Raw genomic sequence first — 18039 nt, 5'->3', positions numbered from 1 at the left:
ATTAAATTTATAGAAACCTCTATTTAATCTGAGTTCGGTGAGCGTTATGATTGTTTCACCAAGGCCATCGCTGACTTGTTCTTTAGACGACACTGGTACAGCTGAAAATTGGATGAAATATGTCAAATTTAACAAGTGATACCTAGCATGTGCGTTTACAGCTAAAACACTAAAAAATATCATCAACTATGAACTATCGTCCTGAATCCAAAAAAAGTTAGTTTTGGCACAAAAACTTAACATTACTAAAACACCACAATTTATCTTAACATTACCATCATCAAAATAATATTCACAATAAAACTAACGTTTCTTTTCCTTGCCCTTTTTAACAACCCAAAGGTCAGGCTCGTAAGTAGTCCCGAGTGTCATGTCATCTCTAGTGTAGTAGTTCCACAGCTCCAGAGCAGCCAGGTGAATGTTCGGTCGTAACACCTGCCGGACATCCAGGCGGGTTAGAAGGGGGATTTAAGGGGGTTTTGGGGGAATTGGTCGCTGGTTATGGTACCCCCCGGCCCCCCTCCCCTCAGTGTTGGTGTAGCTGATGGGTCAGTTACTGATGAACTTATTGGCGGGTGCTTCTTTTATTTGTCATTTAAATTCTATCGTGCATAAGGGAGTAAAACTCTGCGCTTGAATGCGTAATCTCTAAATTTGCAATTAACGGTCTACAAGGCTTTAAACATTTGGATACCTCCATCTGTCGTAGTCATTTAAACTTCCAAGTTCAATTGCTTTAGGATAAACATTCGGCCACTTTATGCTGTATCTAACCTCTTGAGTCTTGACAGCAATAAATTTCTGAAATTTCGAAATCACAAATAATGACTTGTTCTTGGAGTTAAATGATTTTTACAATCCTCAACTTGAAGACTCCTGACATACCTCCTGACCTACCTCCTGACATACCTCCTGACATACCTCCACATCGTTATATCACAGGACGTAAAGGAAATCGAGCCTTTAATTACAGGTCACAGCAAAGTATCGGAACATCTGTTTGCTATTAAGGACCACGTGGGGTTGATAAGGGATAACGTGGGGTCACGAGGGGTGATATAAGGGACTGGATTCATTTTGTTGAGTACAGAGATGATGATTTGGTTTTGAATAGATGAGTTTGTTGTTATTTCGGGTGTGGTTGATAATATTATTGATTTGATTTGTATTTTGTTTGCTTGAAACATAGAGAAAGTATTGTCAGCATTGCGTAGCAGACACCGAATAATTAAAAATCTCAGATTTTCAAAAAGATATTAAATAATGCTTACAATATCCGCGTTAGAAGCACGATAGAGGTAGTTGTAGAACAGCGGGCCACTCTTCTTGAGGCTCTCTACGTACGCCCAGAAGCTGTGAGAATCGTCCGAGTATGAGTTGTTCTCGTACGTTGAACTCACTGAACTGGACCGTCGTGTCACCTGATTAAGTTATTAGTTAATTAGTTAATTAGTTAATTAGTTAATTAGTTAATTAGTTAATTAGTTAATTATTCGTTGCAAGGGAAACAATTATAATAAGGTAAGTACCTGATTTTAAAATCTAAATTTTAGAGTTGACCAGAAATCTACCGAAGTACCTGTTTTCATTTTATCTATCTACATCGAGCGAAAAAATTACAGTATAAATGAAAGATTCTGTCGATTGGACGAATGAACTTAGGTCACGAGTCTTAAACAGATGCAGTATTGCTTATATTTAACAACATTAGCGTGTGCTACCTTATAATTGCCTAATCATTCTTCTAGCGGACGAATGACTGAACGTTCATTCCCAGTTAAAAGTTAAAATAGCTGGAGCTCTTCTCTGGCTGTCTGCCAGAAAGACATCATCTTATTGTCTATCGGTGTGTTAAATATATTCTTTACTATCGTTGACTAATGGCTAAGATAGTCAAAATATAAAGTATTAAAAAAGAAAATAGTAAGCCAAAATAGCAGGGAAATAATTTAGCATGATTCGATGCTGATTAGTAAAATAACTTGAAGGCTTGGTAAATGCCGTTAGAATAAATTGTTATATCCGAAATTGGAAACAACCGCGAAGATTACAAAATAAAATTGATAGAATTTCAAATTGCTTGAATGATTTTGTAATAAGACAATGATTCGCTAATTGATTCGCTAATTGGTTATAACTTACCTCTGGGGTTGACGTCCGGCTGTCGTCCTCCATTCGAACAATCCCGAGAGCTTGAGCTCTCTTCTTTTCACTGTCGCACACAAATGTTCTGAACCTGATGGAAAGAGATGATGAAGAGACTTAGAGTTTAGATTTTATATGGATAGAGGCTAGAGGTGGCTGAGATCATTTATATCTGGTCTTCCTTAAAAGAGGAGAAGAACAACAAATTTGAAATTAGATTGTAACCCTTGAGTAGATGAATAAGTTTATTGATATCAATATCTATTGAAAAATAATAAAACAAAGAAAAGGAGAACTGGAATGGAAATTGTATATATTTTATAATTAAATTATATATATATTTATTATATCTACATTACCTCATGCTACAGTGATGGTAAGCCAGGGACTCTAAGTAAAACTCATTAAATTCAAAACAGTGGGGGAATTGTCTGTGAATCTGATACACGGTGTCCAGGAACTGGGAGAGATAGCAATTAATTAATTAGTTGATAAATTAATTAATTGGTAAATGGCAATGTAGTGAATTTGATTAAGTTATTTGTTACGTTCAAAGAAACTCAAAGCAAACTATATGTAGTGACATGTAGTTTGAACACATTGCCATAATATAGGAAACGCATAAATAAATTATTTGTTATACAATTAAGATTATCAGTTGCAGGGTTTGGCAAATGGCCAAATATTTCTTCAAGTAAGATTATACCTGAAGGAAGATCGGAGCAAAGTTGTCCTCCTTTTCGTTGGTCTGTCGCCCGTGTAATGAAAATCTGTGTCCAAATGATAGCCATTCTTTTTCTATCAACATGTTGAATCTGGGGTACCATTAGTGTTAATGAACTGTAACTTTAAAATTCCAACTTAATTGAGCACATTTCTCAATTTCAATAATTGGATCAGCATTCTTACGATCAACTCAAATAAGACAAATATAATATATATATGCGTACATGAACACGGAGACAATATGACTGAAAAAACAAAATAAACAAACAATTACCCCTTGATAGTCCTATAGTGTTTATCAGTTAGCAACTGTATGAGCGAACTAATCTGAGCGGTAATGTTACTACCGTCCTCCAGAGCCAGCAACACGGAAACGCCCCATCTGTCCATCAGCTCCACAAGCGAGCACGAGATCTCTAGTATCTTCTGGATCTGGGGAGATACGATATTTAGAAATTCAGTTTTACTACCGAGCACGAGATCTCTAGCATTTTCCGGATCTGGGGAGATACGATATTTGGAAGGTTGTAATGAGAGGTTGTGTTTTTTAAGGGTTTGTGACTTGTGATGAAATATTATTATAGCAATGGAATTTGCTCCACCCAACTTGAGTTCGAGTCCAGTTGACGATGATACAGATTTCTGGATGAACTTCTGGCTAGTCCTGATCAATGTACCAGCAACTATGTTAAACAGTATCATGATTACTGTTTACATCAGCAACAGAAAGGTTTGTTTTAGACATCGACCTAGCAGGGAGTACTGATCAATCCTAATAAATAGAAAATTTAATTTCAAATTTCCTCAAAGTTGAAACTAATTTGTGTTCCACTTGATAATACCCCAACAAGAAAATACGTCTCATCTCTCAATCTCCCTCAGTACAAGAACACGTATGATCTCGCCTATCTAAACCTGGCTATCACAGATGCTCTCTTCGCTCTAGCCGGTCTCCTTAGAGGCTTCGGTAAGTTAACTCTAATTAGTACATATACTTAATAATACTAAATTTGTCTCTACTTACTACTTAGTATGACGACAGACGAGGAGGAATTTTAGTTCACCTTGTATTATTAGCGACTAATCACTTAATAATACAAGGTGGAGCGTTGGGACTAATAAGCGACTAATCACTTAATAATACAAGGTGGAGCGTTGAGACTAATTAGCGACTAATCACTTAATAATACAAGGTGGAGCGTTGGGACTAATTAGCGACTAATCACTTAATAATACAAGGTGGAGCGTTGGGACTAATTAGCGACTAATCACTTAATAATACAAGGTGGAGCGTTGGAACGTATTAGCGACTAATCACTTAATAATACAAGGTGGAGCGTTGGGACTAATTAGCGACTAATCACTTAATAATACAAGGTGGAGCGTTGGGACTAATTAGCAACTAATCACTTAATAATACAAGGTGGAGCGTTGGAACTAATTAGCGACTAGAATCACTTAATAATAAAGGTGGAGCGTTGGGACTAATTAGCGACTAATCATTTAATAATACAAGGTGGAGCGTTGGGACTAATTAGCGACTAATCACTTAATAATACAAGGTGGAGCGTTGGGACTAATTAGCGACTAATCACTTAATAATACAAGGTGGAGCGTTGAGACTAATTAGCGACTAATCACTTAATAATACAAGGTGGAGCGTTGGGACTAATTAGCGACTAATCACTTAATAATACAAGGTGGAGCGTTGGGACTAATTAGCGACTAATCACTTAATAATACAAGGTGGAGCGTTGGGACTAATTAGCGACTAATCACTTAATAATACAAGGTGGAGCGTTTGGGCTAATTAGCGACTAATTACTTAATAATACAAGGTGGAGCGTTGGTACTACCAGAGGAACTATCCTGCACACTAGAGCCGCTCCTTCACACGTTATCTCGCCACGCTAACATGTTAGCTGTACTTCCCATCACTATAGACAGATTGGTAGCCGTTATCTACCCTATAATGTAAGTATGTTATCTACTTAACACTGTTGGAATGTAGACTTTTTAGAAGAGTAAGTTTTAAATTTTAGGACGGCTTTAGATAAATCGTTGGTATAAAATATCTTGATCCGTCAAATGATATGTATTAATCGTCTTCAATTTGTAAGTATACGCCATATTCCCGCCATATTTCAGGTACAAGACGGTCCGACACAAGCGGGTCCTCTTCCTCTCATCTCCACCAGCTGGATAATGTCTCTAACAGTCCTCCTCCTCACCCTCCTCCCCTCCTCTCCTCGCCTCACATCTCTTGATAGACGCTGCACCTTGCTCACTGACAATCCCCACAGATCTGTTTACACCACAACTTTAAAATCTCTTGTTTATCTCCTGTTCATGATCCTGCCGCTGATATTCAACTTATCCGCGTACAGCCTGATTATACTGTACCTACAGAGGCACCCGAGATTGAGATACCTCAGCCCCAGACTGATCCTGATCAAAGCTGTGTTGATCAACATAACATTCACGGTATCCTGGTTACCGTACGTTACAACTTGTGAGATCATCAGACTGTCTGATCACGTTATAGTATCAGTGACACGTGTTATGCTGTATCTCCACTGTCTGACCAACCCGCTGTTGTACGCATTCTCAAGTGTGGCGATTAAGAGTTGTTTGCGGTGGACTGACAAGGCGAGGTCGGTGAAGGTGAGTAATCTGGTGAAGAGGAACTTGTCCAGATCGTGTGCAAGTAAGGCGCCCACATCCAGAAAGTTTTAGATTTCCTCGCTGATCAATGTTTCCCCACTAAAAAAGGTTCCCCTAAAGAGGTCTCTTTGGCACCAAATAATTCCAAAATCCAAAATTTTCTCTAATATTATCTGCCGATCTGCCGTCTTTCTGGATGTGAGGTGAAGCGGCTCTCGAGGTGAAGAATGGCCCGATGTAGAACGAGCTCGTGATTAGAGTGGTAGATAAGAATTTAGACAAAATATCTTAGAGAAAGTTTTAAGATAAGAAAGCTTTTTGATTACAAGAGTTTCTACACTATAATGAAGTATTTGTAGTCTTTACTCTTAATCCGTCATTTGATAATGATTATATAATCTGGTTATAATAACGGTCTGAGACAAGTTTTCTTACTTGTTGAATAAACTCCGAATCAAGCGTTTGAATGTGTCTTTGGTGGCATTGTTTTTCCTTAGATAAAAAGTTAACAGGTATAGCCTCTCCATCGGAAGGTCAATGTTAACCATACTTAAAAGGTTCCGCAGATTCGAGAAAGTTCGGTATTTTAATGCGTATGTAATGCGATAATGTTTATCTGCTCAGCAGTAAAACCCTCAGATGTGTTTATTTCTGGGTTCGGTCGCGATAAGATGCCGTTCTTTTAGGAACCAAGTCCAATGAAATATACAAAATTCATTTCCGCTCACGTCTCTTATTTCAAAAGTGATGACTATAATTGCGACTAAATTTACCTTACAACTACTATCTTCAAAAGTGATGTGGTTATCTAATTAATCATTATTAAGGTTATTAAAAATTACAATTCAAATAATCGTCATTTCAAATGACACCGAAAATCCAATTAAGAAGATTAAAAGGTTATTTATCTGTCACTTGAAACGAGGGATATTTAATGAGAAGCTTAACCTCGTTAAAGTCAAGCTCGTACTTAAGGACCAATGCTTGGTGTTGAGATAATCACAATTTATTTTGTAGTTATCTTTGTATTATTCCTCTATTTATTAGATTAGTTGGTTTTTTGTAAGATATCCATCGCAAGCCGTCAAGCCTGATGCAAAACTCTGTGAAGATCTGGGCTCTATCTTTATCAATCGATTATTATGCTGTTTTATACCTAACCCTACAAATTCAAAGCTTATGGTGTCCTTCATGCCAGTCCCTGGATTATTTCGTATCCTATTATATCTTCTCGCTGATGATTAAAGATTTTCAATCAGCCTGTTGTTTTGTTTTTGTTGGAAAAGTGTCCTTCAGGTTACGTTCTCATTTAAAATTTGGTAAAATTCCTTGTTTTCTTAGCAGTTTTCTTTTGCTAGCTTAAAGTTTAGAATACGTGCATACCTCCGAGTTACTTAACTAACCAGCCACTCGATTTACTAGCTCGGAAATCAACATGACGACCCCAATGAAACCTTTCGAATCTAAAGTATGCAAAATGATGCTAGTTTCTCGAATGGTCTTGGAAGAGGATCATCAGAAAGCAGCCTGTGAAGGTAGGAAATTTTGCAGTTTAACAATTACAGAGTTTTATTTTCCTCCAACTTTTATCCCTTTATCAATGATTATTGATACTCAGCAGATCGTAATAACGTAAATTTCCCCAGGTGACCTGACAAACTATATGGAACACTGTCCACAGTGGCTGAAAGCCCGAGACAACACCACTAACAACTGGATGGACCTTGATTGCAAGATGACCGAAACAATTGCCCTTGTCCGCGCTATTGGAGCCAAATACTTCCTGATCCCGGATGATGCAGCCATGGCAGATAGAGCAGAAGAGGTTGAGAAAGTTCTCTTCTCTGTTATGAACAGCATGGTCTACCTCATCAACAAGATCTGCTTTGCAGCCAACAACCCTGAGAAATTCTTCGACCCTGTCTACGCTAACCAAAGGTTCTCTAAGAAGTTCGTTTCGTTTGCTAAGAAGTTGGAACCTCTCCTGGAAGGACCCTTCATCATGGGAGACACCCTCCCTATCCACGCTGACTACCTTCTCTACGCTTGCCTCTACGATCTTCGTGTCTTCCTTCCAGAACCCTTCGAAGGTTCTGACTACCCAAAAATCACCAACTTTATGGACAAATTTTACACGTACAGGAGTCCGATTAGAAGATGGTTTGCGTCCGAGGAATCAAAGATGGGAGAGTATATCCGACCACCTGTGCCTCATATCATGACCCTGTTAGCTGACTCACAAGCATTGGTCAAGAATTTGGAGTGAACACACTGGAACAATAATCCCTCTGCACTGGAATAATAATCCTTCTACACTGGAACCAAAACCACATCAAATGTCCCTGCTGCTATTGTAATGGCTTATGTTGTGGCATTTCTTGTGCTATTCCTTTCAATCCTGAAATTTATCTCATGGTTTTATTTCTCATCAAACAATATGATTGAATTGCCTTTAAACTTATTCATTTCCTTCTTCGTTATGGTTTTAGGTTTTAATTTACAATATATAATTACCACATTACTCGTCCAATCAACTAATCAATAATTCGAATAGATAGCCCAAGTCAACATGCCGATGAAACCTTTTGACTCCAAAGTATGCAAAATGATGCTAGTTTCTCGAATGGTCCTGGAGGAAGATCATCAGAAAGCAGCCTGTGAAGGTAGGCAAATTTGCAATCTTTATATTGTTCAATCTGGCCTACTTGGGATTAATTTGCCCTGCTTTTGTCTTTTGATTCCTTTTATCGAGTGTATCTTACAATATCATGAACGATCATTTCTCCAGGCGATCTGGCCAACTACATGGATCACTGTCCCTGGTGGCTGCAACCTCGAGACAACACCACTAACAACTGGATGGACCTTGATTGCAAGATGACCGAAACAATAGCCCTAGTCCGCTGTATTGGAGCCAAATACTTCCTGATCCCGGATGATGCAGCCATGGTTGAGAGAGCCGAGGCAGTAGAGAAAGTTCTCTTCTCCGTTATGAACAGCATGGTCTACCTCATCAACAAGATCTGCTTTGCACCCAACAACCCTGAGAAATTCTTCGACCCTGTCTACGCTAACCAAAGGTTCTCTAAGAAGTTCGTTTCGTTTGCTAAGAAGTTGGAACCTCTCCTGGAAGGACCCTTCATCATGGGAGACACCCTCCCTATCCACGCTGACTACCTTCTCTACGCTTGCCTCTACGATCTTCGTGTCTTCCTTCCAGCACCCTTCGAAGGTTCTGACTATCCTAAAATCACCAACTTTATGGAAAAATTTTACACGTACAGGAGTCCTATTAGAAGATGGTTTGCGTCTGAGGAATCAAAGACGGGAGAGTATATCCGACCACCTGTACCTCATATCATGACCCTTCTGGATAGATAGATAAATATGCTGATTTATGATGTTGATAATGATATGACCTTTTGGAAGGGTGCCAAACACCCACGCTGACTACATTCTTTCACTTTAACTCCACCATCTTGGATTTATTCTTCCAGAACCCTTCTGGTTCTGACTACCCTATTATCACTGGAACAATCATCCCTCTACCAAAACCTTAATCTAGATAAAGTATAAACCATATTTCCCTCTTACTATTCCTATTTGAAAATATTGATTAGAATTCTATATAATAATGACTTATGTTGTGCAATTCCGTTGTATCTTGTATAACGTTTGCTATCTAAGCTGAAAGCTATCCTCCGGTTTTATTTTTTATCCAACAATAGAAATGAATTTGCTTTAAACTTATCCATTTCCTTCGTCTTTATGGTTGTAGATCATAATTTACAATTTACAATATATATACTTATCGCATTGTTTGCCCAATCAACTAACCAATAACTCAAATAGATAACCCAAGTCAATATGCCGATGAAGCCTTTTGATTCCAAAGTATGCAAAATGATGCTGGTTTCCCGGATGGTCTTGGAAGAAGATCATCAGAAAGCAGCCTGTGAAGGTAGGCAATTTTGATATTTCTGAGGGTTAAATCTGACCTTCTTGGGATTAATTGACTCCTTTTCTGTTTCTTTTTATCGAGTGTATCTTACAATATCATGAACGATTATTTCCCCAGGCGATCTGGCAAACTACATGGATCACTGTCCCTGGTGGCTGCAACCACGAGACAACACCACTAACAACTGGATGGACCTTGATTGCAAGATGACCGAAACAATTGCCCTAGTCCGCTGTATTGGAGCCAAATACTTCCTGATCCCGGATGATGCAGCCATGGTTGAGAGAGCCGAGGCAGTAGAGAAAGTTCTCTTCTCCGTTATGAACAGCATGGTCTACCTCATCAACAAGATCTGCTTTGCGCCCAACAACCCGGAGAAATTCTTTGACCCTGTCTACGCTAACCAAAGGTTCTCTAAGAAGTTCGTTTCGTTTGCTAAGAAGTTGGAACCTCTCCTGGAAGGACCCTTCATCATGGGAGACACCCTCCCTATCCACGCTGACTACCTTCTCTACGCTTGCCTCTACGATCTTCGTGTCTTCCTTCCAGAACCCTTCGAAGGTTCTGACTATCCTAAAATCACCAACTTTATGGAAAAATTTTACACGTACAGGAGTCCTATTAGAAGATGGTTTGCGTCTGAGGAATCAAAGACGGGAGAGTACATCCGACCACCTGTACCTCATATCATGACCCTTCTGGATAGATAGATAAATATGCTGATTTATGATGCTGATACTTGATAATGATATGACCCTTGGGAGTTTGGAAGGGTGCGAAACAACCGCGCTGACTATATTTTCTCACTAAACTCCACCATCTTGGTTTCTTTCTTCTAGAACCCTTCTGGTTCTGACTACCCTATTATCACTGGAACACTCATCCCTCTACCAAAACCTTAATCTACATAAACCATATTTCCCTCTTACTATTTCTATTTGAAAATATTGATTAGAATTCTATATAATAATGACTTATGTTGTGCAATTCCGTTGTATCTTGTATAACGTTTGCTATCTAAGCTGAAAGCTATCTTCCGGTTTTATTTCTTATCCAACAATAGAATTGAATTTGCTTTAAACTTATCCATTTCCTTCGTGTTTATGGTTGTAGATCATAATTTACAATTTACAATATATACTTATCGCATTGTTTGCCCGATCAACTAACCAATAACTCAAATAGATAGCCCAATTCAATATGCCGATGAAACCTTTTGACTCCAAAGTATGCAAAATGATGCTGGTTTCCCGGATGGTCTTGGAAGAAGATCATCAGAAAGCAGCCTGTGAAGGTAGGCAATTCCGATATTTCTGAGGGTTAAATCTGACCTTCTTGGGATTAATTGACTCCTTTTCTGTTTCTTTTTATCGAGTGTATCTTACAATATCATGAACGATTATTTCCCCAGGCGATCTGGCAAACTACATGGATCACTGTCCCTGGTGGCTGCAACCACGAGACAACACCACTAACAACTGGATGGACCTTGATTGCAAGATGACCGAAACAATTGCCCTAGTCCGCTGTATTGGAGCCAAATACTTCCTGATCCCGGATGACGCAGCCATGGTTGAGAGAGCCGAGGCAGTAGAGAAAGTTCTCTTCTCCGTTATGAACAGCATGGTCTACCTCATCACCAAGATCTGCTTTGCACCCAACAACCCTGAGAAATTCTTTGACCCTGTCTACGCTAACCAAAGGTTCTCTAAGAAGTTCGTTTCGTTTGCTAAGAAGTTGGAACCTCTCCTGGAAGGACCCTTCATCATGGGAGACACCCTCCCTATCCACGCTGACTACCTTCTCTACGCTTGCCTCTACGATCTTCGTGTCTTCCTTCCAGAACCCTTCGAAGGTTCTGACTATCCTAAAATCACCAACTTTATGGAAAAATTTTACACGTACAGGAGTCCTATTAGAAGATGGTTTGCGTCTGAGGAATCAAAGACGGGAGAGTATATCCGACCACCTGTACCTCATATCATGACCCTTCTGGATAGATAGATAAATATGCTGATTTACCTATGATGTTGATACTTGATAATGATATGACCCTTGGGAGTTTAAAAGGGTGCGAAACAACCGCGCTGACTATATTTTCTCACTAAACTCAGCCATCTTGGTTTCTTTCTTCCAGAACCCTTCTGGTTCTGACTACCCTATTATCACTAGAACAATCATCCCTCTACCAAAACCTTAATCTACATAAACCATATTTCCCTCTTACTTTTCCTATTTGAAAATATTGATTAGAATTCTATATAATAATGACTTATGTTGTGCAATTCCGTTGTATCTTGTATAATGTTTGCTATCTAAGCTGAAAGCTATCTTCCGGTTTTATTTCTTATCCAACAATAGAATTGAATTTGCTTTAAACTTATCCATTTCCTTCGTCTTTATGGTTGTAGATCATAATTTACAATTTACAATATATACTTATCGCATTGTTTTCCCGATCAACTAACCAATAACTCAAATAGATAGCCCAAGTCAATATGCCGATGAAACCTTTTGACTCCAAAGTATGCAAAATGATGCTGGTTTCCCGGATGGTCTTGGAAGAAGATCATCAGAAAGCAGCCTGTGAAGGTAGGCAATTTCGATATTTCTGAGGGTTAAATCTGGCCTTCTTGGGATTAATTGGCTCCTTTTTTGTTTATTTTTATCGAGTGTATCTTACAATATCATAAACGATTATTTCCCCAGGCGATCTAGCAAACTACATGGATCATTGTCCTTGGTGGCTGCAACCTCGAGACAACACCACTAACAACTGGATGGACCTTGATTGCAAGATGACCGAAACAATTGCACTAGTCCGCTGTATTGGAGCCAAATACTTCCTGATCCCGGATGATGCAGCCATGGTTGAGAGAGCCGAGGCAGTAGAGAAAGTTCTCTTCTCCGTTATGAACAGCATGGTCTACCTCATCAACAAGATCTGCTTTGCACCCAATAACCCTGAGAAATTCTTTGACCCTGTCTACGCTAACCAAAGGTTCTCTAAGAAGTTCGTTTCGTTTGCTAAGAAGTTGGAACCTCTCCTGGAAGGACCCTTCATCATGGGAGACACCCTCCCTATCCACGCTGACTACCTTCTCTACGCTTGCCTCTACGATCTTCGTGTCTTCCTTCCAGCACCCTTCGAAGGTTCTGACTATCCAAAAATCACCAACTTTATGGACAAGTTCTACACTTACAGGAGTCCTATTAGAAGATGGTTTGCGTCCGAGGAATCAAAGACGGGAGAGTATATCCGACCACCTGTGCCTCATATCATGACCCTTCTGGATAGATAGATAAATATGCTGATTTATGATGTTGATAATGATATGATATGTAAAGCTGTTATCTAATGGATTCAATGAACCTGGTCTATTATTTTTTGTAAAAAACTAAATCATTAAAATAGCTGGAAAAATCATAAATTCTTTAAAAACGCTTACTTGTTCGAGCCAGTTACTATTCTCAATCTGAGTCCAGAAGTCAGATTTCTCCGACTCAGGGTTCAAGGCTCCCATCAGCAGTTCAAACGATCTTGCGACCTAAAGTAAATGAGGTGTTATTTAAATCACTCTAGACATGTTTGTATGCTTAGCTTCTGAAAATTAAGGAACATGATTTTAATCGTTTCCATTCAGAAATGATCAAGGTCAACTCCTTGAGAAATTATAAGAGTTAAATATTGAGTGATATTCGATAATTACATTTATGTCAGAGTAATGTTAACGTAATGAAATATTCATTTGAGCAATAACTAAAGTGCTCCACACCGACCACCCTATCAAAACATACCTCCCGATAATGCATGTCCTCAATACCAATCATTTCAACTTCCGTGTAGTTCTCCATTCGTGCGTTCTAGGGAGATAACAAGCTCGTAAAATACCTTTTTAAAAACTTTCGAGCTTTAAGGTTTAACATATATCAAGCTGAACAATCGTAGAAAATAAATTTCAATCTAACAGTCTTCGAATGAAGATATTAATTAAGGGCTACTATATACCTTACGCAACATAATGAATATTCGGCGGGTTTTTACCTTGAGGTCGTGATATCTGCCTACGACAAAGAGAGTGATCTTAGTGTTCTCTTCGTCCTCCTCCAGGAGCTGTGACATGGTGTCACCCTCGGGTATGTGGGACAGAGCTGCTTGCGATGCTGGGATAAATTCTAGGTAGGCTAACTGTTTTACAATTGGGTTCAGTTGTCTGCCACCCGGACAACTGAACCCAATTTGGACTTTTCCTAGACAGGGTAGCTTGGGAAAATAATTATAAACCCAATCAGACTACCCAATTAACTTTGAAACGACAACTGAACCCAATCGTCACTAGAAATCACTAACAGGTTTCCAAATACCGTTCTAGTTTAGCTGCTGCCTGGTTTCTAGTGCTATAATAATTTCGGTCTGTTGAGGTTGGTGCTTCGGAGTGGTCGGCAGATCCGGACTTATCTGCTCGTGATCGTTGGACAATTCTGGCGAGTGATTTTAGTTTAAGTAGTACCACGTTGATTTCGGATGGGCAATGGGCATGTAGATAAGGCTTCGGTGAGGAGGTTTTGTGTTGCTGGGAGGTGTTGGTCGGCACCTTTCCGCTTCAATTCTGCTCTGAACTCTGCTTTCTCAGCTACTAGGTTGTCAGGGTATAACAAGCGTACTAATAGATTCTCAGGTCTCAGGTGCCTTTCGATCGCGAGATCTGATCTAACAAGCTTACGTGTTCACGAAGCGTGCCGAAAAGGATACGATCCACTGCTCCTCAAGCATCGAGATCCGACCCAGGGCCCTCCCAAAGCATCAGGAGTCACGAGATCTGAGTCAAGTAACCTGAGCCAAGTATCCAGCGTGCTAATGGTGCGTTCCATCAGCTTTGGAAGACATGAAACAGTGGAACTATAAGAACGCCCATCAAGATCCGTATCTACAAGGCTAACTTTCAAAGCTAGACGGACACGTTGTCAGAATGCCAGAGACACAGTTTCCCAATTTTTTACTGGATTAGAAACCAAACTATAGGAAGAGACTGAGAGGACGACTCCGTAAAGGCTGGATGGCCTGTGTTCTCGAGGATGCGGCTGACAGGTGTCGATAACATCAGCAGAGACGCAGTAAAACAGTTAGCTCTTAAACTAGTGGAACACCGTAGAAGAGATGCGTGTGATGCAGGCCACTCCAACGACTAGGAGGAGACCTCTTCAATCTTCATGTAGCATGTATGTATTGATATTTTACCGGGGTAAGCACAGGGCTCCAATGCTCTAAATTACAGTGGTCATGATCTATCCTATAGTGATAATGACCACAGTCATATCACTGAAAATCCGATCGTTGGGTTCAGTTGTCGTATTTCCTTGGGTTCAGTTGTCATATTTTCAATTTGGGTGCAGTTGTGATATGACCTGGGTTCAGTTGTCGTTTTGGGATTTAAGCTGATTGGTCACCCAATTAAGCTGATTTGGTGCCTGTTAACTGCGTGGGAACTAGGTTCAATTGGGTTCAGTTGTCTGCCACCCGGTAAATGTTAAGTTGGGAATATTTGGGATTTAAACTGCGGATTAATGAGCTGTTCTGTTGAGGTACAGTAGAGTTGGTCGAGGCGCTCTTTATAACAAAAAGGAGGTTAAAAAAGTACTTGGGTATGACCACTTCGCTGAAACTACAAGTAAAATTCCACTAAAACACCAACCTGAATAACCAGAGAACAGTTTCTCGGAGCTCATGGTAAAGTTCTCCTTCAACTTGGTCATTCCGCGGAACAAGAATTTCTGGAGGTGATGATTCTTTGATTTGTGGGGGTTGTAAGCCGTCGTTTTACAGTTTGCTTGCTGGGGGAGGTTTTTTACAGTGACATAACAGGCTATCAAAACATAATTCTTGGATTTGAAAACTGTTTTAGTTTGATATATAAAACCTTGTCTCAAGTCGTAACTTACCAACAAGACGTTATGCAATTCTATATCCAAAATCAAAAAATGCACTCACCAACTGTTTGATACTGTGAACAAGAACATTAAGATAATTCTCAGTGTGTTCCGATCTAAATCCATTGTCTGGCAGATCTGTGGAGGGACGAGCCTGGTTTCCTTTCACCTTATAGGTAAATGTTTTGTGTGCTGCACTGATCTTATCCATGACACCACGCCGCACGATGCTTGCGCTGCGCATCAATATGGTGGCAGCGCGTTTTGGATGCCGCCACGATATGACGGGGAACCTATTTCGGTCGAATTGTCGAGCTACATTGTGAAGTTCAATGTCAGAGCTGAGGGAAGGAACAATGAGTATAGCTGGATAACTGCGGCACAGATTATAGTCTTTGTTTTCTGCCGTAAGCCTCCAGGGACCTTTTGTTGAAGTCTTGCCTATATCGTTGAAACCTCCGAACCCGAGCCGAGCAAAGTCCTCGCAGTACGAAAACTCGGGTCGGTACCTCAAAACTTGACGTTTCTTAGTCCTTTTGATACGGAAACTGCCGCTATGTCCGAAAATACTGGTGGATGTGAGTCCTGAAACCAACGACATATTCTCGCTGTGCTCATCACCGTTAGACACTAAACTTGCCATACTAGGACTGTGACTGAGCCCTTCCCCTGCCTTTAATCGGCCGCTCGGAGACTTCGGACTTTCCTCCACCTTGTTTCGTTCCCGCTTGGTAAGGGTCGGAGCAGCTGAAGATGTCGAGGTGTTTTTCTGAGGATTATTAACCAACATGCTTTTCCTGTTCTTGTGGTGATGATGGTGATTCCTTGAACCTCGCACACCGTCTATGATCTCGGGTTCGGGTCGAACATACGCGAAAGTGTGGACAATCTTTGTTACTTTTCTACGCTGGATTAATTTTCGTTTGAATTGCTCGACACCGTCGTAGCTCTGCTCGTTGAAAAAGCCTATACGGAACAGTTGACAAGTTAAGGATGAGATGTGGAGTTCTTGTTCGACACAGAGGAAGTCGTCGAACGGATCGTCCCGTTCACTGTCTTCGATTGATTTCGCCCTTTCTGGTTCGGTTGTTAGCGTATATATCGAGCCAATGGGCATTGTCCTGAAATAATAAGTCCAAATTTAAATATGTTTATCATGCTCTCGACTCAAGCTGAAATTTACTAGGCGAAAATGATTATAATGAGACCCCGAATCTTAAAGAAATAAAAAACAGTAGAGCGAATGTGTTGATTGTAACCTGTAGATGACAGTATATTCATCGTCACTATTCCTAGGGTACCCTCTGAATATAATCCTGTAGTTGGTAAGATACAGCACTCCCTCGGCAGGTAGAATCTGGGGTTGAACCCCACAACCTGTACTCGGTATCGGCATCATATACACGTGGACCGGGTCTGCTAGGATTCTCTCCAGGTTTACCAGCGGGGGTACCACCGTGCGGGCCTTCAGGAATGTGGTCTTTTCCACCGGGGGTAGTTTGGCAGCGTGCGTGCTGACGTCTTCTAGAGTTTCACAGTGCATGGAAAACATCTCCGGGATCTGCAGAATTTGGACGTAATACTTTAATTGAAGGTTACTCGTGCCTGCTACGACTTTTTAATAACTGCTACTATTTGACACCTGAGTCTTTCAGTTAAAGATTACCTCAGATTAAAGTTACCTCAGATACCCTACACCAGACCCGTTCACTATCCCCAATGATTGTCAAATGCTTATTTATTGCTACTCTAAAACAAATGTTACCCACAGCCCCTACAAAAGTTTAGTAATTGGTATTTGACTGTAAGTATGAATGTTCATGTCTACATCACGTAATGTAATACCAGGGCTCAACGCCAGAATAGCGCACGCTGTAAACAAACTTAGATCTCCCAATTAGCTAGCAGGTAACCTAATAATAAACCTGCTCGTTAAGGTATTGTTATGATACTTACAATGATACGGATCTTGTCTATCTCTGAGTAGTGTTTTACGTTACATCTCATCACGATGTTGTCAACGAACTTCTCTACTATCTCGATTATTTCGTGCTTGTCTAGCGACTGAAAATATGGTTGGGATTTTAATGAAATAATGAAATACTAAAATAGTTGACGAAGAAATAAAGTTTCAAAATAAATTGCATAGTGAAATCAAAAAACAAACATAATCACACGTCATCACTCATCAAGAATATTTCTACATAAATCTATAAATCTATAAATTAAACTCAAATGCTAGGTACGTACATAGACCCAGTAAAAATGTAAAGCAGTTAAACATTTACCCGTCGGGCTTCTTTACTGAGTGGTGAGCTGGGGTCGTTGAAAGCAAAGTGTTCTATTGTGTCGATATCCGCCATGTTGTTGAAGGAAGTTCCATCATCCTCATGGTTTATATTCAGAGGGACTAGAAGCCAGATGATTCTGCTGCAGAAATGCCGAACTTGGCCGATTATAGTGGTTTCCTCTTGTGTCTTGACTTCATCGTGCATGTCTGAGTCCCAGTTGGGCCATGACATCAACTGCAGGACAGAAAAGGGTGAACAATCTACAATAATATAGAAAATAAAACCGCGAAATTAAGGAAGATGAATAGTGTGACCACCGTCACG

At 40.0% G+C, this 18039-nt stretch overlaps 3 protein-coding genes across 6 annotated transcripts in view; 2 read left to right on the top strand and 1 right to left on the bottom strand.

Moving 5' to 3' along the window:
- The window catches only part of LOC134814507 (myotubularin-related protein 13-like), a 71453-nt gene that overhangs the window by 14841 nt on the left and 38573 nt on the right, over nucleotides 1–18039 (bottom strand). For all 4 annotated transcript variants that reach the window (XM_063822655.1, XM_063822657.1, XM_063822658.1 and 1 more), the window contains exons 21-35: nucleotides 17713–17949; nucleotides 17381–17488; nucleotides 16684–16985; nucleotides 15486–16545; nucleotides 15190–15328; nucleotides 13542–13660; nucleotides 13295–13360; nucleotides 12946–13044; nucleotides 3146–3303; nucleotides 2852–2960; nucleotides 2505–2605; nucleotides 2143–2236; nucleotides 1272–1421; nucleotides 309–435; nucleotides 18–101 (exon numbers count right to left, since the gene is read on the bottom strand). In XM_063822655.1, coding sequence (XP_063678725.1) covers nucleotides 18–101; nucleotides 309–435; nucleotides 1272–1421; nucleotides 2143–2236; nucleotides 2505–2605; nucleotides 2852–2960; nucleotides 3146–3303; nucleotides 12946–13044; nucleotides 13295–13360; nucleotides 13542–13660; nucleotides 15190–15328; nucleotides 15486–16545; nucleotides 16684–16985; nucleotides 17381–17488; nucleotides 17713–17949 — 2953 coding nt within the window. The remainder of the gene's footprint in view (nucleotides 1–17; nucleotides 102–308; nucleotides 436–1271; nucleotides 1422–2142; nucleotides 2237–2504; nucleotides 2606–2851; nucleotides 2961–3145; nucleotides 3304–12945; nucleotides 13045–13294; nucleotides 13361–13541; nucleotides 13661–15189; nucleotides 15329–15485; nucleotides 16546–16683; nucleotides 16986–17380; nucleotides 17489–17712; nucleotides 17950–18039) is intronic.
- On the top strand, nucleotides 6533–10528 carry LOC134814509 (uncharacterized). The gene is made up of 4 exons (XM_063822661.1): nucleotides 6533–7070; nucleotides 7182–8198; nucleotides 8324–9496; nucleotides 9614–10528. The coding sequence occupies exons 1-2, from the start codon at nucleotides 6971–6973 to the stop codon at nucleotides 7799–7801; spliced, it is 720 nt and encodes a 239-aa protein (XP_063678731.1). The 5' UTR covers nucleotides 6533–6970; the 3' UTR covers nucleotides 7802–8198; nucleotides 8324–9496; nucleotides 9614–10528.
- On the top strand, nucleotides 9614–12866 carry LOC134814510 (uncharacterized). Its single transcript, XM_063822662.1, has 3 exons — nucleotides 9614–10790; nucleotides 10908–12088; nucleotides 12206–12866. The coding sequence occupies exons 2-3, from the start codon at nucleotides 11995–11997 to the stop codon at nucleotides 12796–12798; spliced, it is 687 nt and encodes a 228-aa protein (XP_063678732.1). The 5' UTR covers nucleotides 9614–10790; nucleotides 10908–11994; the 3' UTR covers nucleotides 12799–12866.

Source organism: Bolinopsis microptera, chromosome 4 (genome assembly GCF_026151205.1).
Source record: "Bolinopsis microptera isolate Bmic1 chromosome 4, MBARI_Bmic_1.0, whole genome shotgun sequence".
NCBI classification, from domain to species: domain Eukaryota; kingdom Metazoa; phylum Ctenophora; class Tentaculata; order Lobata; family Bolinopsidae; genus Bolinopsis; species Bolinopsis microptera.
The sequence above is the reverse complement of the archived record's forward strand: the minus strand, read 5'-3'. Positions and strand labels throughout refer to the sequence as shown.

Coding starts and splice junctions, on each gene's coding strand:
- LOC134814509 (XM_063822661.1), top strand. CDS start 6,971: ATGACGACCCCAATGAAACCTTTCGAATCTAAAGTATGCAAAATGATG. Junction 7,071..7,181: donor TCAGAAAGCAGCCTGTGAAG/GTAGGAAATTTT, acceptor AAATTTCCCCAG/GTGACCTGACAAACTATATG.
- LOC134814510 (XM_063822662.1), top strand. CDS start 11,995: ATGCCGATGAAACCTTTTGACTCCAAAGTATGCAAAATGATGCTGGTT. Junction 12,089..12,205: donor TCAGAAAGCAGCCTGTGAAG/GTAGGCAATTTC, acceptor TTATTTCCCCAG/GCGATCTAGCAAACTACATG.